We start from the raw sequence: 19,526 nt of genomic DNA on the forward strand, positions 1-19,526 counted from the left end.
TCCCCTCTATGACAAGAGACAGACGCACGCAGTGAGGTCACGCGGAGAGGACTCGTGTCACGATGCTGTGTGAATTCTGATCAACTCGATTTCCCGCAAAATCGCAGAAGCAGAGAGCGGGTCGCACGTCACATCCGGAGGCCGGCAGCCAATCAGAGCGCCGGATTCTCTGAGCCCGTCTCCTATTGGCTGCCACCTGCCTGCTGCTCTGTTGTTCAGTACAAATTGAAGGAGTCCACACCGACAGCAGATTACTGATCGATAATCAACACTTACCCCAGAAATACTCCAACCTGCTCCGATATCGAACCGTATTTGGAGCCCGTGGTCCGTGAGTGTCAGGCCCACGGAGCTTTGTTTCCCGGTAGACCATGTTAGCATTGCTAGCTAACTAGCCAGCGTCTCGCCGCCTCCTCCTGTCCTCCATGGGGCTCTGCTGCTGAGGCTGCCGGGCTAGTGCTGCAGGCAGCGGGGCTCTCTGATTGATGCCATCGGCCAGGGTGTGTAGCCTTTATGTGTGCTCAGTGTTCACGACGTGTCGATGTGTGTACGCCTTCCTAATCGTGGTGTGAGTAAACGCCTGGATGCTGCGCTGAAGCGGCCGAGCTACCACTAGCCTGTTAGCATTGAGCTAGCGAGCTAGCTCAATGCTAACAGGCTAGTGTTCCCCGTCCTGGTGTGTGTGTTTGTTAACACGTGCCGTTGTCTCTCTCGCAGGGCTCAGGTCAGACTATGAGCGGGGCGAGCTGTAAAGCGAACGGCGCCGTGTACCCCGCCTCCTCCGCGGCCATGAGCTCCGTGAAGAAGCCGAAGATGGAGCAGATCCAGGCCGACCATGAGCTCTTCTTACAGGCCTTTGAAAGTGAGTTTGTTAATGCTTGTCACACTGTAATGCAACTTTTTTTTATTTTTTTTGTGTGTGTGTGTAACACCAGCAGCACTTTCCCCATGCATTCAACAGGCTTTGAGTTGCCCGCTTGACTTTTCTGTGACTTCTTTTGTTTTCCAGGATTGCTTTTTGGCTGACAGGCCTCCCTAGTTTAAGATAAGATAAGATAATCCTGTGTCTGCCACTCTAAAGAGGCTCCACAGGCTGTTTGTTTGAACCAAACGGATCTCATGCTCACTGTATTCAAGCAGCTGTCACCAGACTGGAAACCATAACAGCACTTTTATTGTGCAATATATATTTTAGATTTTATTTAAGTTGCCACCACCTGTTAACTCCACCTTGTTTTGACACTGACACAAAGCAATTGATTGACAGCAGTCTGATGGAGGGGAGCCCTCTGTAAAGCAGAGATCACAACCCTTTTTGTTATAAGTAATGCTCATGTTCTAGGTTTTAGTGGGATCCTGGTTAAACTTTGCTGTAAAGTTATCCTGTAAACACAGTGATGTCATAGTGTCCAATCTAAACATCACACTTGTATTTATTTCCAGAACCAACTCAGATATACAGATTCCTCCGAACTAGGAATTTGATTGCAGTAAGTGAATTACTGTACTTAATTTTGAGTCGATCTATTGATTATCCAGCCCACTAAAAATGAATTAATTCCTTTTTCTTTCCTTGTCAGCCCATATTTTTGCACAGGACGCTCACCTTCATGTCTCACAGAAACGGCCGATCAAATGCCAGAAGGTATGAAATCTGATGATGCTTTTAATATAATTTCTGTTCTGCCACAGTATTAATTAATTCATTTTTAACCCGTCGGATTTGTAATCCTTCCTCCCAGGAAATCATTCAAAGTGGATGATATGTTACAGACAGTTGAGAGGATGAAAGGAGAGCAGGATTCTCTAAGGTAACACACCTCTTTTATAATGCTGGGTTGTTTTTTATGGACTAAAACTCCAGAGAAACCGTATTTGCATAACTTATGACCATTCATATTAGTAGTTGGAGCTCTTGGTGTTACCCGAGTTCACCTGTGCATTTTTCTGCTGGTTCTCCAGTTTGTCATCACATCTACAGTTAACCTTCACTGGGTTCTTCCATAAGGATGGTAAGCAGATTTTACTCAAGTACTTGTGTGAAGCATACTTGTTTTAAAGTGAAATACGTACAAATGCTTAAAAGAATTGGTTGAGTTTAGAAGTTTTGAGTTTGTCTTTTAACTTATAGTCATAATCTGACTGTCACCAGGCCAATAACCTGTTGTTACCTGGATAAGACCTTATTATTGTGTTGAGACCTGGATATTGTGGCATGACAGTAAGAACCTTATTCAGGTTTCTGATGATTCTCTGTAGATAGACAACATAGTGGCTGATATGTTAAGAGGTCAGGACACAACTGCACAGAGATGATCAGAAACCTGTATACTGTCAAAATGATGTGTACAGGATTCTCAATCTAAGATAAAAAAAAAAAAACAGAATTAAACTCAAAGCCAGGACACTAGTACACATGTAAAAATGCTCATTGTCTGTACTGCTGATACTAGTGACAGAAGGAGTTGACAGTTCTCCTTAAGAGCTACACAGACAATGTTTTGAATAACAATAAAGCATCAGCCTTCCATAGAGGCAATGAAAGTCATGTGTGCTTCAGTCTGATGTTATCGGGGACTTTGTTGTGTAACAAAAATGACAACAGGATTGACACTCTTTGTTTGTTTCTTGCCATACAGAAAAGCCATCTCAGAATTCAGAAAATGAACAAAATTCCGTTTCCTTAGAGGTGCTACTTGTCAAAGTCTGCCATAAAAAACGCAAGGTAAAGTCAGATATTATCGAGTCAGTCTGTCACTTTATCAGCAAATACTTTCATCTTACTCACTAGTAGCTGTGTTTGGTTAAAATAAGATTGTTTTTATTTTCATTTCAGGATGTCAGCTGTCCGATAAAGCAAGTGCCTACAGGTAAAAAGCAGGTGCCTTTGAACCCTGACAGTAACCAAACCAAGCATGGATCCTACCCTTCCTTACTGGTCTCCAGCAACGAGTTTGAGCCCAGCAACAGCCACATGGTCAAGTCCTACTCGCTCCTGTTCAGGGTGTCTCGCACGGGGCGGAGGGACGCCAACGGTCTGGTCAACGGAGAGGCCAACGAGAACATTGGTAGGAGGTTTTGTTGTTGCAGCACAAGTACTAGGGATGAATTATTTAACAGTCTGTTGTGAGATCATAACAGGGAGACTATGATAGCTCAGAACTGGACCACAGCAAGCTGCTGGTTGCAAGGAGCCAGTCTGCTTCTTGGCACATCGTCTGAATAATATTGTGATATGTAACTAAAATGGTTGCTGGTTCGATAAGACATTTCTCACTCTATTTTGTGTATTTCCGTTCTGTTTTGTGCAAAGATGTAATAGATACTCCCACTAGAAAGAAGAGAAGTTCATCCCATAGAGACGAGGGAGAGACCACAGAGACCTTTGTCGCACAGATGACTGTCTTTGATAAGAATAGGTAAGGGTTTTCATTCAAATTTATGATCCCATTTTTGCCGTTCCTTTTGATCGAACCTGTAAAAGTCACTGCTCTTGATTTGTTCTCTGCAGGAGATTGCAGCTGCTGGACGGGGAGTACGAGGTGTCGATGCAAGGGATGGAGGACAGCCCCGTCAGCAAGAAGCGAGCTACGTGGGAAACCATTCTGGATGGAAAGGTAAGCGGGGGTGGGGGGATTTGTTTATGCGTCTAAGGATTCTCTCAGCACATCAAATCCGGCGCCTGATCTGATGTGGATTCAGCTTTAGGCTCTCTTTCATATCTTTTAGGATTTGTTGTCCACTTCACATCACCTCACCACTGACCGTTCCTCTGTGTGACTCTCCCACAGAGACTGCCACCATTTGAGACATTTTCTCAGGGACCCACACTGCAGTTCATGCTGCGTTGGACAGGCGATGCCAGCGGAAAGTCCACTGCCCCCGTAGCAAAACCACTTGCTACGCGCAACTCAGACAGCTCCAGCCCCATGGAGACCAGAACCAGCAACCACCGAGCTGCCCTCATGAGTGAGTACCAAAACACCACGCGGTAGCTTTACCTTTTAACGACCGGGCTGAATTATTAAAAATGATGTGTTGAGGGTGATTTCTTCCAATGTTCTTGTGTGGAATACATCAACTTTTGCTAAAATCCTTTAATTACATTTAGTCCTGTTTTACATTTAAGAGTAAAAGGCAGAAGACATCCGTAGTTGATGAAGGATGGGAGGGTGCATAAATAGTGCTATAATCATTCTGCTTTAATTAAAACCGTGTATAAGTCTTCATTAATGAATCCAGAACAGAACATTCAACAAGAATCATTTATTTATTTATTTCATTCCAGATTCTCTCAGTACAGCTGAATGGGTCATATTGGTGTGGGAAGAGTTATTTATAACAGAGTCTGGCAAAAGTCATCTAGTGAGTCAGAGCTGTTAGGAGTCCTTTGGAGACTTGCACTTCGCTCCATGAATGTGCCGCCAACATGACATGTCACTCTTTTGAATAAGGCCCCGAGTGATGTTTTTGTGGAAGTCATGAAGTATTTATGAGTATCAAGCTAAATGTTTACTTACTGCATATGAGCAAAGGGGAATAGCATGAGTCATTCTCTAATGTCTCGTCATTTGAAACTCTGTTTGGGCAGAATTCTTCAAACCTAATTAATGAAGACATTTAGAAGAAGATGTACTAGTGGGTTGCTTACTGTAGGCAAGTGAGAAACGGGGTCAAGTCTCAGCTCTCATTATGCTTTGATGGTTATTAATTATGCAAGAGATAAACATTCAATTCAGCTGAATTTTCTTTTTTAAATTCATCACTGATGCGTCCCATGAAATACCTGTAGACGTTAAATCCCTCTCATTACAATTTCAACCGCAATGGTAGGAGGGAGCCAAATATCAAAGATGTATGTTTAAATGCCAAAAAAGCCATTTTATTAACGGGTAGATGAAGCCAGAAAGTTTGCATGTTCCATGTCTGAAAGGGGTGTGTGTGTGTGTGTGTGTATGTGCTTTTCATTTCAAGTCTTGATGTTCTTGGTGAAAGAGTGCAATTTCTTCATTTTCTCAATTGCATGTTGAATGTGTCAAATCAATCTGGTGATTCTCCAAGAAAAATAACCTCTCCATCTGTTCCCGTCAGCAGTGAAAGAGTCAGTGAGCACAGACATTCAGACGAGGAAAGAGCAGGTCCTGTGTGAGCCGCGGCAGAAGCTACGTATATTTTATCAGGTACACCGCACTACAGTAAGAAACACAACTGGGCCTCGGACACTGACTTACATTAACCCTTTGGTGAGGGGGCTGAAATGCAAAATGTCTGTTTTTATTTACAACCTCTATTTGTCACATTTTGAGACCGTAGACACTCCATCTGCTGGAGGTTGACCCTCTCCAGTTTAACTTGTAAATAACGTGATGTGTCCGTGTTCAGTTCTTGTACAACAATAACACGCGGCAGCAAACAGAGGCAAGAGATGATCTTCACTGTCCCTGGTGTACCCTGAATTGCAGCAAACTCTACAGCCTGCTCAAACACCTCAAACTCTCCCACTCCCGCTTCATCTTCAACTATGTGGTAAGGAGTCGAGGGCGTTCGTCATTAATTGTGTGTGTGTTAGTCATCTGTATTCCCAAGATGCAACATGATGTTGAGCAATGCTTAAGTCTACAAACGTAAAAAGGAGAAAGATGCTGTGCAGGAGCTTCGGTCTCCATTGGGTGTGTGTGTGTAATGGAGATGTTCCAGTACCGATTCCATACCAGTGCATTAAAAACACTTTTTCTTTATAATTCTAGTAATGAATAACTTTAACAATCTGTTCTGCACATGTCCAACTCTTAACAGAGATTAGAACAAAGCGAAAGAGATGGCTCACTTGCTCTATACTTTCTAAATAGGTTTCAGATGCAATGATGGAAGTAGCTAACGAGTGAGTGCTTCCTTCTCACCTGAGTTGAGAGTTGCACATGTGCAGTACCTTTCATGCAGGATGTACAAATTGGGTAGCAAAGGACCGGTTCATAGAGAGCTCTGTTTCTGTGTCTCAACAGGCACTTGTGGCTCCCTCTTTGAGAAATCACACCTCTGACTTTGGCCTTTAGTGCAGGGTTCCCCTTAAGCTGTATAAGTGTCTGGCCAATGTCCTGAAGAATTTCACTGATGTTTCTTTTTCTTTGCAGCCTCACCCCAAAGGAGCAAGGATAGACGTGTCCATCAACGAGTGCTATGACGGATCGTACGTCGGCAACCCTCAGGACATCCACAGCCAACCCGGCTTTGCTTTCAGTCGCAATGGCCCAGTTAAGAGGACCGCTGTGACTCACATACTGGTTTGCAGGTAAACCTTAACTCTGTTCAAAAAGCAGTATTTGAATCATTGCATGAACTTCAATGAACTGAACTCGTGAGCAGCAAGCTGGGTTAAAACAGGTGGTGTGAACCAGAATATACAAAAAATAATATGAAGAAAGCAGTATTGTGGTTATTGAAGCATCGTTAAATGTAATATCTAACAAATGAATATAAGAAAGATTTGAAATTCCAGCGTTCTTGGCGCAAATGCAGGATTTGTTGTCTCTCCCCCTTCCTCTAGGCCCAAGAGGACTAAACCGAGTCTGTCAGAATTCCTGGAGACTGAGGACGGAGAGTTGGAGCAGCAGAGGACCTACGTCAGCGGACACAACCGCCTCTACTTCCACAGCGACAGCTGCATGCCGCTGCGGCCCCAGGAGATGGAGGAGGACAGCGAGGACGAGAGAGATCCAGAGTGGCTCCGAGAGAAGACCGCCACGGTGAGAAGCCATTTCCTCATTACATCGCTCTGTCTGACTTCACTGTTGAAATAAGTTGTCACACCACTCATGACGATGCCCTCAAAGGTCAATGTCTCAAGATTCTCCTCCACTTACTGAAGCTAACATGGAATCTGACCCTCCTTTTAATGGGACTTAATGTTATGTAATGTTAAAGTTTTGTTGAGACTGACATCGGAGTCATTGTGTTTCATTTTAAGGAGGACAAGATAAGAGTCTACTTTACATCCTGTCTGTATGCAAAAAGAGGTCAGGGTAGTTTCATTGGTTTGAGAATACAGTTCACTTCTAACACAATGTACACGTCAGCCTACATCATAATGCTGTGTGGAGATGCTTACTGGAGATTGGGCTAGAAGCACAGCGTTGTGAATGGAAAGCTGCGTCTTGTGTAGTTGGTTATCAGTGATTATCATTCAGACCGACAACAACCTGTTTTATCTTTTGAAACAATTGCATTTATACGGAGCCCCTCCGGAGTCACACGGTAGAAGAAAAACAGAAAAAATCTGAATTACAGCTGTTTGGTTGGGTATGTTTGTAATGCCATTCAACCACATAGTGTCTTTCTCCAGTCCTGCTAGAGTCTCCTAAATATATGTTCTTAAATACCCGTTGTATATTTCTGGCACTCTGTAAATTTAAACTTAGTGTACTTTTTGGCATTTATATCAACTATTGTGTATCAATTTAGACATTGTAAAATTCCTACAGTGAGTTATGTTGGATCATGCTGTGTAGTGAGTTTCAAGTATATTGTGGCCATAGTTTGACCTAGGTTGTATCTTTTGCTTTAGGAGTCTATTTATTTATTTATGCATTTACAAACTAATTTATTTTGTTTAATAATTTAATCTGGATTTACAGTTGGTCTTCTTTTCACCATGTGATCTCGCAGGGGCTCCGTACATTTACTTCACTAATACAAGTAGCAAGAACCCAATAATGAAATCAATAAAAGGAAGATAATTGTACTAACCCTGACTGAGTCCAGGAAACTATCATAATCAGAACCTCACAATGTTTTAAATAGAATAAAAGTGGTTGTTTGTGAGAGTTTCTGCAGTGCCCAGAGAATGATAGAGGAGGGGAAATGTTGCTTTTGGAGTACTGGTGTCGGATTACCATGGCAACAAAGAGTCAAAGCATTTGGGTCGGACCCGCTGCCCATAAATAACTTAAAGCTGCTAAGAGCTAAAACTACTGCCAACACAGTACTCTTCTTTTGCTATTACACCCATTCACAACATTTTTATCACTTTGGTATTGATTTCCTGAACCTGCTGACATTACTTGCTGAAGTATCTATAAATATTACAGTAATGCTCTTAAGACCAAGGTTTTAAACGTGACATCCATTAGACTGTTATGGAAGAAGGGCTTGGTAGTTGGCCTTTCTTAACGGGTTGTGGTGTACTGCATCACCATAATTGTAATATCATTTTTAAATGTTTTTTTTTTTTTTTTGTTTGTTTTTTCATACAGCAACTGGATGAGTTCACCGATGTCAACGAGGGAGAGAAGGAAGTGATGAAGCTGTGGAACCTGCATGTCATGAAGTACGGGTACGTGGGAAGTGGTGGACATCACTCCACCCTCCATAGAGTATTCCTGATGCTGAGAATAAACACCGTAAAGGGGTTGTGTAATTCGTATATTTACACAGCTTTCATTTTTGATCTGGCAACATTCCTAAACTCTGAAGAGCTCATTTTAGTCACATATACAGAAGTTGTACTATATTGAAGTCTCAGCTTCTCTCATCCGATCTGCCTGTTGAAAATCTAGACTCTAAGCTCCTCTGTCCTTCTGTTTCCCCCTTTCAAAGTTTCATTGCTGACAACCAGATGAATCAGGCCATAATGCTCTTTGCGGAGAACACCGGCGCTTACATCGTCCGCCGCAACCTCTGCCGCAACTTCCTCCTGCATCTGATCAGCATGCACGACTTCAACCTGGTGACCACGGCCACCATCGACCGCGCCATGGCCCGCCTGAGACAGATCCAGGAGGAGCTTCCGGACGCCGAGGAGGAGGAGCAGCAGGACCAGACTCTGGTTTCAGCGGGAGCCTGCAACGGCAATGCCATCACCTCCACCGGAGGGAAACAGGGCAAGAGGACAAAAAGCGCACTAACAGACTGATGTAGGGTGGATGGATGGATGGATGGAACCATGAATGTCCTGTTTTTTTTCTGGTATCATTTTTGTTGTTGTCCTTCTTCAATGGACATTACCAACCCTTTGGTGCTTAGATAGGTGCAGGAACCGGTCAGCAGAGGATCTGACCGGTTACACAAGGTAAACAAGTTTTCTGAACTTACGAACTGAACCAAATATGAACAATGTAAAAGTGAAACACCTACACAAACCAGGAATTTGAAGACTGGCTGATGTAAGTCAAACCTACTTAATATGCATTTTGTAGGAGCCACTGAAGTATCTGTCTGTGGGTCAGAGAGTGAACAAACAAATAGTCCTCTGATGTGGCACTTTGGTTTGGCCACGTGAGAGACAACTGTATGAAGACTACAGTTAAAAACGTACTGGTAACGTCACACTTGATTATTTGTACACATACACAATAACCTTGTTGAGATCTTATCCTTTTAGCTCATTATTTTTTAGCACTTGGTGTGTTTGTATTTAGAAAGCTTACCTTCATTTTCTTTGTATTACTCATGCTGCGCCAAATGTTAAATGCAGCGTTTCCACTGGTGTCAGTGGAGAAACATTAGTCTTTTTGATTTCACTGTTGTGAATGACATTTGAACAGTCATACAGTGACAGTGAAAACCTACACTATTGGCATCAATGTCTAGAGTTTATAAAGCTTGTGTTACGGCCCCCAATATGGATTGTGGGATTTGCTGGTAGGTTGCCATGACTAGTGATTTACTGTAAGCCTTGGATCCTGAACAAGAGAATAAATTCTGAATTGGGTCCATGCTAAAAACTCCTACTTCATCACCCATAAGCCTTTTGGCCTGCATTGTTAATAGGCCAAGGAAAGCCAGGGAAACTTTTTCGGAATATTTTGTTTACAAAAACAACCAGCAGCACATCACCCCGTGTATCATGCAGAGTGCATCACCTGTAACTTTCTTTTCACTTTGAGGTTCGAACATGCAATCACAATGTTTTATTTTTTTTGAGTATCTGAAGCTAATGACAGAATTGTGTTTGCGTGTAATCACATCAAATGTTGAGCCGTGCCCCGTTCTGAATCCAGTCATTAACAGATTGCAGTTCTTCTCTCAAAGCAATATGCTGTTTATTAGATGGTTGCCTTTTCAGGTCAAAGTCAGTTTGTCTGTCTGTCCTGTTAGGTGCAGTTTATGCCAAAGGCGAATATTGTCTCTTAGTTCAGTATATTATTTAGCGTCTTTTCTTTTGTTCATTCCATAACAAACAGCAGTAGTTGTGTTTCGTAGTTTCATCCGACTTCCCTTGTGGACAACCAAATTAACAATATAGTTTTCCTTCCTCCACTATTCCTGGTTTCTGTATTCATCTGGAAAAAGAGACATATTCACCTTTTATTATCAAAACACCCTGTTAAAAATTGTTAAGTGTACACTCTGGCTAGGGGGACTTTTATATTTAAAGAAATAAAATGAATTTGTCCTTATTTGCGGCTGTAATGTTGTAGCCATTTGGACTCTACCAAATTAAACTCCCTCATTCATGGTCTCTGCCTAGTAATTCCACTTGTCTGGATAATACCATTCCCTCCAGACTAAAAGCTCTGTTTATAGATTTTATATGAACAATTAATGCCACACAAATAAAAAAGAAGATATTTCAAATGCAGAAAGAAATATTTGTTTTTTTTGTCATAGGTATTTTTGGTTGAACAAATCTTCACCAGCTTTTTCTTTACTTGAAAGTCACTTACTCACTTTTATTCGGGCTCAAATGTGCATCATACTGTCCTTATCACCAGATTGAGTTGACTTTATTTTCCACTGTTAAGATAAAGAATGAATTGTCAACACAAAATTAATTTAATTTAAAAAAATGTTCACTTCATTTCACCGAGGTCCACTCTTAATGAGCATTCAAAACCAGACCTGTTTTTATAATGAACGTTCACACAAGGCAACACTGAATATTTCATGCTCAATGAACTTTGCATATCAAGTGAATACTGAGAGAAAAAGCAATTATCCAGAGTGCAGACCTTGTGAATTTCCCAGATACATGAAGTCTGTTCAGAAAAGAAGTCTGCAGACTCTGATCTGCCTTCCCTCTAAGGGGAAGAAATACTCCAGACTCTTCTGCCTAGTTGTCTCTTGTTTTATTTATTTTTGTTTAAAATGGTTAACAATGAAGCTCTTCTGCTTCAGAGAGTCTACCAATTCCCAAAAGTGTCATGAAAGCTTTTCTCTCTCCATCTCAAGAAAATTCACACAGCACGGTTTGTCTAAGAAAGTAAATATTACAGCAGACTTGATATACTTCTAGCCAAAAATCCTCAAGTGTTCATTTTAGTCAGTCAGCATCTCTCTCTACGGGGGACTCTGGGTTGAGGACGTCTCGACAGTCGGTTACATGATTATATTTGACTGGGACCGTCTGCCAAAGGTACCTCTACTATCCCCTTCATTTAAAGGCTGGGACCAGTAAGAACAGAGAGTCCTGGTGGTTTCTAATCGGGAGGAGGAGGAAGGAGGTGCTCCATCTTCCACAGTTTGCCTGTGATGAACACATTGAGGTGAGTCACAAATGTAAAAGCTGATACGTGTCATGGTGGTAGTGAAAGCTTCAGACCATACACTTTTAATTCCTGTGATTACAGCCGTTTTCTTTCAGGACAGATCCTATTTCCATCTTTAGGGAGGGAGATTAACATATCAACTTGGCCTTAGCTGGATCTCAATGTGTCTCAATAAAGAGCATTTTAGACAAACATTGTGACAAACTGTTTTCAACAAAACGGTTATAAAAAATACATTATATTGTACACTTTTGCTAAAGTATTTTTATAGTGTTTTTTTTTTTTTATTTCTATTCTACATTGTACATTAACTTGCATATATTTTATAAAAGGTCCTTTTAATATGTTTATTGTACGCACAACATAACAAGGGTACATTTCTAGTAGGTGAATTGGCAATAAACCTTATTCTGAGGCTCATTATGAAAACCAGCCACACACACACACACACACACACACACACACACACACACACACACACACACGTTGCATTGGAGTCATGATTGCAGATCAAAATGTGTCCTCCATTACCATTACTTTTTTCTAAATCCGTACGAGAGCCTCCTTGTGATTTGTCTGTACATACACGATCTTTGGCTCCACCCAACCTTCTGGCGCACGTTTTAAACGTCATGTTCTTCAGCAGGAGGGACGTTTTAGATGCAACACAAACCTTTAAAGTGTCCAGAAGTTTTTTGTCTTTTTTTTCTTTGCTTTAATGAACTTAAATAAAATGCATATTTAGCTCAAAGAAAATGAACACTTTTGCCCTTTAGTTAACGTGGCACACATTGACGTTTCCGACGCGTCATGCGTAAAAACCCAGCGCCAAAGCCAGACGTCTTTGAATCTGGAGTTCTCTGCTCCAACAATGAAACATCTGCAGAAAAGAGCTCCAGCACGAGACACACAGGTCTCTGCTGCAGGCATCTTCACCACAAAAGCCCCTCCTCTTCTTCAGGAGCAGCCAAGAACTCTCTGCGCAAAAGACGTTAAGATTGCGCAAATATTCTTGCGTAAAACACAGCGCGAGAAAGGTAAAGGGAGCAGGGATGGGAAGCTGCAGCAGCAGGCAGTGCTCCCTCTCCAGAGTGAAGATGTGCAACCGGTGACAGGTCAGCAGTGTTCATCCACAGAGAGGAAGAGTTCCTGCAGAGGACAGCTGTCAGCCTCGGCTCTGCACATCTGTCTGCAAGAAATCCAAACGTCCAGCCCGGCTTTCCCAGTCAGGACAGTGTTCAGCACTCTGCAGAAGAAAGCGTGTGAAAGGCTGCAGGATGTTGGAACCACGGGTGAGATTTTGCAGCAGTTATTATTCTGAATTTGCTTTCATTTCATTAATCCATCACGCAGGGTGACGGTTATATTTGAACATCCAACTGAACCTGTGTTTCAAAAGCAGAAAATATAAGCTCCCTGCAGAACCACTTACAAGAGAAGAGGAAACGAGGGAATGAAAGCTCTGAGAGGATGCCCAAACGCCTGAGGTCTGGTCTCACAGAGGAGGCCTTTGGTACGGGTCACTGTGGCGTCCAGGATCTCACGGTCCTCACGGTCAAGAAGCAGCCCGGAAGCAACAAGCTGAGTCGCACTCACAGACTGGGGCAGCAAAGTGGGAGCCCAGCAGGCCCGGAGCCGTTCTCTGGATCGATAAATCACACTGAACCTCACAGCCAGTCACTCAAAACCTCGGAAATCCCCCAAAGAGGTAAACCTGTAATGTGATGATTGCTCATTGACATGTTTTATGCCCTTAAGACAGCAGGAAACTAACTTTCTCTTCTGTCCAGATTCCAGTTTCGAGGACGTTCTCTGGACAGACAAATACAGTCCTCAGCATTCAAGTGAAGTCATCGGCAACTCTGCCTCTGTGAATAAACTGCAAATGTTAGTTATGTATAATTTATTTCCTTCATCCTTTCACTGAAATATTGGACTTGAAATCATTGTGAGCATAATCTATTGGTTTTCTCAATCGATTCCAGTTGGTTGAAGAAATGGAAACTAAGAGCTGACTGTGAAGAGAGGAGAAAAATGGACGAGAGGAAACAGGAAAACAGCAACAGTATGTGTGGGCTGGCTTTTTTCACACTTCTGTACAGGGTTACACTTTTAATGTGGTTTCTACTGAGCCATGAGCAAGTCTGCTAGTCTGCAAATTTTTGAGAAGCCTAGGGAATCAGGGTTTCATAGAATTTTCCATGGGTGCAATTTTCTTTGGTTGGAAAAGTCATGAGTGTCCTCCTGTGCAGGCTCGTGGGACAGTGGAGACTTCCAGGGTGAGTCTGGACCAGAGGACGACGGAGAGGAGCCGCTGTGCAACACCGTGTTGATCACAGGACCTCCAGGTGTGGGCAAGACGGCCTCAGTGTATGCCTGCGCTCAGGAGCTTGGCTTCAAGGTTTGGATTCAAACTGGACCGATATCTTTGCATCCATACTTTTTTATTTTCATACACTACTCTGTTGCTCATTGTTATTACGTGTATTGATTTAAAGAAGATGGAGAATCTGAAATATGTTGTGTTGCCATTTGGCAGTAATCTCAAAAATCAACAACTACCACACTGATTATTCTAAATGAAAGCAGTTCAATTTTAAATTGATGGTCGAAAATGATTTACTTGGCAAATGTTCATATTTTGTGGCCCTCACCAGAGGACCAATCATGAATTTCAATATATTCTATGCTGCTTTCACAGTAAAGAATAATCTGGACACCACAATTAAATAAGAGGAATTATCTTTAATATGTCTTTTTCTCTTCAATCAAAGGTATTTGAGGTAAACTGCTCCTCGCGGCGCAGTGGCCGCCATGTTCTGTCCCAGCTGAAGGAAGCTACCCAGTCCCACCTGGTGGAGACGTCGGGGAAGGACCCACTGAAACCAACATACTTCAACAACTACACCATCAACAGCTGCACTCCCAAATCTGAGACTTTACCCGGTACGACATAGATGATAATGATGATGATGACATGGAGCTCATTGAAATCCAAATAATCATAAAATAAATCTCTTTCAACAGAGTCAGGAGTCAGGTTTGAGTTGTGTTTGAATGTTTATCTGTAGACAGTAATGGAGGCCTCATTTTTCAGGCATTTGTATTCTTTTCTTTTACAGGAAAAACAGTGCGTCTCAAAAATGTCACCTCTACCTCAAAAAATAGAGCAGCTCAGAAGTTTGGCCGCTCTAGTCGCAAAGGAAAAAACAATCCAGCCACAGTCACTTTGGCCAATTACTTTAAGATGAAGGCCAAAGCAGATCACGTTCACTTCGGCGGCCCATCGCCATCTGGAAAACCAGACGGCGAGAAATCCAGCAACCCATCGACGAGTTCCGACCAAACGGCGCCAAAGAACAGAAAGACAGCCACGTCACTCATTCTGTTTGAAGAGGTAAACCACATGAAAACCATAATGAATATGAAATCACACAAGTTCGGTCTGGTTTGATCCTTTTGAAACCCTCCGCCCCCCCACAGGTTGATGTCATATTCGATGATGACGTCGGTTTCCTGGAAGCCATCAAGACTTTCATGAGGACCACTAAGAGACCAGTCGTTTTGACCACCAGTGGTGAATCCACACACTGTGTAATTTTAGAAGAGAAATTGATTTAAGGATAAGCTGTGATGAAAAATAAATGTCATCCTTAGATCCTTCATTCAGAGAGAGATTCAACTGCAGCTTGGAGGAGATCATTTTCAAATCCCCATCGGTGGTGAGTCAGATTTATGTCTACACGCTAGTACAGCTTCAGTATGAAATTCATACATCTGTCTTGAAGTAGCTCACACTTTTCTTGTACTTTTGCGCCGGGCCTGGCTGCTCAGTGTACTTATAAAGGCTCCACACACATGCAGAATCATTAGAGCAAATATGAGCGAGAATGATCCAGTTCTGTCATAAACTTACTTTATCTATTATTCCAAGGTGAACGTCTGTAGTTACCTGCAGCTGGTGGGTTTGGCTGAGAATGTGCGTCTGGAGTTGGACGACGTTAGCAGCTTACACAGATTGTCCCGGGGTGATGTGAGGCGCTGCCTGCTGCAGCTGCAGCTCTGGGTGCACAGCGGTGGAGGGCGGGCGTCTCGGAGTGGAGGCTCACTTCAGGAGCCTTCTCGTGAACAGCGTAAGTTGCTATCAATAAATGGAGAAGGATTTTGTTTCCAAAAACAACAAATTTGATGGATTGTTTGTCCCTCAACTAGACCTGGGTGTTACTGAAAGAGGAAACGATGAAGACTCCCAACATCCTCATTGTGACCCAGGCTGCACTGCTAGCATGCTGGGTCTCCACCATGTGACCCAACACCAACTGTTAAACCTACTAAAGGCAAGTATTAATATTACATTACATTACATTACAGTCATTTAGCAGACGCTTTTATCCAAAGCGACTTACAGGAAGTGTATTCAACATAGGTATTCAAGAGAACTACTAGTCACTAGAAGTCATAAGTGCATCTCCTTTCTTAAACAAGCATCTTAAAGCATAAGCCAGAGCAAAAGTATAGTGCAGAGGCAAATTACTACGAGAACAATAATTGCAACAGACTAATACGAATATAATAAGTGCTACAAACTACTACGAATAGGATAAGTGCAGTAAACAAATACGAATTCAATAAGTGCAGCGAACTGATACGAATGCAATATCTTCATTAATATCCCGTTGTATATGAAAAATATGAACTTAATTTGTCAATACTTTTTCTTTATTTCGCTAGCGTCAGTTCTGGTCTGAAATAGACATGAACCAGCTCCTGAGGCTCCTAGCTGAGAGCTGGAGAGGAGGCGTTCCTCTTCTCTACTCCAACCTGGAGCTTCTTCTACCCACCGGGTCCAAGGGGACTTGTCCTGGGCTGCAGAGGGAGCTGGCACCCTCTGACAGCGATCCTCCCATCTGGCAGCTGGATGGAAATGTTAGTAAAAAGGAACCAGACACCAACAGCAGATCTGTTAAGAAAACATCTAGACTTAGCAGAAGGAAATGTGTCCCAGCAACGATTGACGCCACATCGGCTTCCAGTTTGAGGCAGCATCCTCAAAGAGCATCTTTATCACCAAAGAGGGCCGCTAGTTCAAGAGACGAGACGGAAAAAACCTCAGCCAATGTGGCGACTGACTGTTTGGAAGCCTTGACGGATTTCTTTGACCTCATGTCGTACCTCGACTCCACAACGCCAGCGGCTGCGGGACAGCTTGTCTCAGGCCAATGCCGACCTGAGGCGTTTGTCTGGACAGGAGCTGAGATTAAGGACGGCTTGTTGGATGAGATGAGCGAGGACGAGGAGGTGGGCGGGGTTCGGAGCCAGGAGAGGCTGTTGGATATCCGGGCTGCTGTTGAGGGATTGGGGTGTCACAGGTGCTGTTGGCGAATGTCGAGGGCGTGGACCGAAGCTCAGAAACACGGACAGGAACTGGGAGACACAAGGTGGGGGGGGCTGACGGAGGGACTGATATTACCGGCCTCTTCAAAAGACAGAGCCTCACCTTTTGTTCTCATCCACCCTGCACACCAAGGTGAGTATATTCTTAATCTCAGATCGTTTAACTTCTTGTATGTTTTTGTTTTTTTTTGTTAACGAGACACAACAAAAACGTCTGTTTTTTTTCACCTTCACTTGTGCTTTTCCCTCCAGTGTGTCCAAAAGGAGGTACGAGATGAGCAGGAAGGTTCTTGGCAGTCCGTCCTTCAGCCTGCTGGGGAACCGACAAGCGGTCAGTGTGGACTACATGCCGGTCCTCCGCCACATCTGTCGCTTACAGAGAGCGCAGGAACAGAAAGAGGAGCCCGTCAGGTGAGCTGGATACTATACGGATTTAAATAAACTTATCTCGGGAGGCCGACTGTCGTCAGTAGAAGTAATGAATCATTCAGAATAATGGTACTGTTTTTAATCAATAAACTCCGTCACATTGGGGTAGTTGTGATATTGAAAGGCGGATGGTGGAAGTTGTATCTTAAACCCAACGATTCGTTACTAAATCACCTTTTAGTTTTAGTTAGATCCAACTAATGTTGTCAATAAACTCTCCGATTAAATAACTGCAGTATAAAATGTTAGTACATCAAAATAATACTATATTTACTGACAAAATTAAATATTATATTTTATCCCCCACATTAGGTGTCGGAACTACCTTAGCAGCACACACCTGGGCCTCTCAAAGTCAACTATTCAACTGCTGGCAGAAGATTTCTCATAGAGAACCTCATATACTCCAGTCAGTATTGACCTTAATGTGCATTCATTCAACCTGAAAACTATCTCCACCTAAATACTGTCAAATGAATTAAATGCAGTTGAGATAAGTGTTTTTATTTACATGTACGTTTTATCATGAAAAAGTAAAATAAAACAATATATTTTTCTAAATGATGTTGATCATTTTTAAAGAAGGTACAGCACTTTGATTGTTGGGTTGCTGGTGATATCATTGAGGTGTTTTTTAATGACTGCATAATACTTTTAACACAAACCAACAGATTGGGGGAAGATGGCAGACAGCATTTACTTTATGCAAGTGTCAAAAATCAAACATGTAACAGTAGGAATATTCAGACTTTAAATGTACCATGAATCACCACCGAAACTGTTCAAGAGGTAAATGTTTGGTTTGAGTCCTAAAAAGCTCAGAGTGCCATCCAGGAGGTTTGTTTTGGTGGATGTAGTGCACGGTTAGAGATCATCACCATGTGGTGACTAGCTGGAAGATTCACTGAGCAGCTCGTAAAAAGCCACAGCCTGAAGCAGAGCGTCACAGAGTTCCTCGCCTCCTCTTCTGCTGCCCATCTGGAAAGAGTTCCTGTGCTTCACCAGCAGATCCTGGGGGAAGTTTAGCCTGGGAAGCTTCTGTGTGACCGACTCAGTCATCAGCTGTCGCACTGTCTGAGCTCCGCTGGTCCGCGACTCGCCCACCATGAGTCCGAAGTGACGTCCCACAGCAGTGCGCATCATGTTCAAAACTCTGCAAAGGAAGAAATGGAGGGAAAGGGTCATCGGATGAACCGTCACCGACTTCAAAAAGTCGCCACAAAAGGGAAAGAAAAATATCAAAGGGGAAGCATATTTCAAAAATAAATGTGTGATTATACAGTATGTTGGTGCCTTTCATCTTTCAAAAGTGATTATTGATATGAAATCCCTTTTTTACCCACCTTGGAGGAATGTTGGACTCGGGTGCTAAGTTTCTTGGCTCAAGCATAGCAAACAGCATGGCCTCCACAGTCCTCATGTGGGCCATGACCGGGAACAGAGCCGTGTTCTGGACCGAGATGGAGGACTTCTCTATTATGTAGAAGTCAGCTGATGGGAGGAGGGCCACAACTGCAGAAACCTAATGGAAGAAAGGAGAAATGACAAATTGAGCAGTTGTATACAAGCTTTATATATATATATATATATTCCACATTGATGTTAATAACAAATAGACAATAGGTTGTTTTTATACTTTCTCTATGAAAACTAAATCACCTATTTGATGTTTTACAATTTCAATAACATGAACTCTGGTGTTTGTACTCACATCATTCAAGTAAGCAGAAGCCATGTATGTTCCCTTCAAGAAATTTGGACAGTCCTGCTGTTGCCAGTCCAGCACAGTCATCCCACGGTCCACTTGAGCCCAGGCAATTTTATTTGTCCCACATACTAGTGACACAACATTACTGGCTTCCTGAGAAAACAAATACAGAATCATGACAGGTGGTCTAAGCGATAACCCGCCTTTCTATTCTAACGTTTTGTTTGACAACTGAAATAAAACAATATAAGGATCAGATTGTCCTACACACTGCATGTCAAAATCTAATTATTGGTCAAAGGGGATTGCTACACGTCACGTGACAACAGTTGTACAATATATCTTTGGTAGCTCGTGGAGGGCTTTATCAAGAAAGATTACTCGAGGGACCTTGGTTGAGTGATCTTGGCACATTTTTATCAAACAGGAATGGTAGAGTTTAAAAGACACGGGTGTTTGCCAGGCATCAATGGTGGGGGAAAACAGGATTCCAGTGTTTTTGGAACTTAAAT

At 42.7% G+C, this 19,526-nt stretch overlaps 3 protein-coding genes across 5 annotated transcripts in view; 2 read left to right on the top strand and 1 right to left on the bottom strand.

Annotated features, from left to right (window-relative positions):
- The first annotated feature begins 216 nt into the window (after positions 1-216).
- On the top strand, positions 217-10,570 carry suz12b (SUZ12 polycomb repressive complex 2 subunit b). Of its 3 annotated transcripts, none has more exons than XM_054604901.1 (17): positions 217-500; positions 718-862; positions 1,444-1,490; positions 1,581-1,645; positions 1,743-1,811; positions 1,963-2,012; positions 2,640-2,725; positions 2,837-3,068; positions 3,314-3,419; positions 3,512-3,617; positions 3,792-3,969; positions 5,092-5,180; positions 5,383-5,526; positions 6,132-6,289; positions 6,545-6,743; positions 8,250-8,329; positions 8,593-10,570. In XM_054604901.1, exons 1-17 carry the CDS (start codon positions 486-488, stop codon positions 8,906-8,908), a joined length of 2,085 nt encoding a protein of 694 aa, XP_054460876.1. In that variant the 5' UTR covers positions 217-485; the 3' UTR covers positions 8,909-10,570. The 3 variants fall into 3 exon arrangements, with proteins under 3 accessions (XP_054460876.1, XP_054460878.1, XP_054460877.1); XM_054604903.1 differs by having other exon boundaries at positions 8,250-8,323; XM_054604902.1 differs by having other exon boundaries at positions 5,095-5,180.
- A 1,567-nt stretch (positions 10,571-12,137) lies between these two features.
- Positions 12,138-17,867, top strand: atad5b (ATPase family AAA domain containing 5b). The gene is given in 15 exon segments (XM_054604216.1): positions 12,138-12,775; positions 12,883-13,191; positions 13,274-13,370; positions 13,469-13,548; positions 13,736-13,884; positions 14,258-14,429; positions 14,606-14,880; positions 14,967-15,060; positions 15,141-15,205; positions 15,418-15,616; positions 15,696-15,820; positions 16,215-16,895; positions 16,898-17,010; positions 17,130-17,288; positions 17,619-17,867. Coding segments are annotated over 15 exon segments (3,018 nt in total). The 5' UTR covers positions 12,138-12,354; the 3' UTR covers positions 17,698-17,867.
- Positions 17,868-17,881: 14 nt separating this feature from the next.
- The window catches only part of tefm (transcription elongation factor, mitochondrial), a 3,541-nt gene continuing 1,896 nt past the window's right edge, over positions 17,882-19,526 (bottom strand). Inside the window, exons 3-5 of the mRNA XM_054604215.1 lie at positions 19,018-19,167; positions 18,650-18,828; positions 17,882-18,459 (exon numbers count right to left, since the gene is read on the bottom strand). Of these exons, the coding sequence (XP_054460190.1) occupies positions 18,195-18,459; positions 18,650-18,828; positions 19,018-19,167 (594 nt within the window). The 3' untranslated portion in view covers positions 17,882-18,194. The remainder of the gene's footprint in view (positions 18,460-18,649; positions 18,829-19,017; positions 19,168-19,526) is intronic.

Source organism: Anoplopoma fimbria, chromosome 9, assembly GCF_027596085.1.
Source record: "Anoplopoma fimbria isolate UVic2021 breed Golden Eagle Sablefish chromosome 9, Afim_UVic_2022, whole genome shotgun sequence".
NCBI classification, from domain to species: Eukaryota; Metazoa; Chordata; class Actinopteri; order Perciformes; family Anoplopomatidae; genus Anoplopoma; species Anoplopoma fimbria.

Excerpts from the sequence above, each read along its gene's own strand:
- suz12b (XM_054604901.1), top strand. Across the intron at positions 3,618-3,791 it reads AAACCATTCTGGATGGAAAG|AGACTGCCACCATTTGAGAC; the intron begins GTAAGCGGGGGT and ends ACTCTCCCACAG. Across the intron at positions 5,181-5,382 it reads AGCTACGTATATTTTATCAG|TTCTTGTACAACAATAACAC; the intron begins GTACACCGCACT and ends GTCCGTGTTCAG.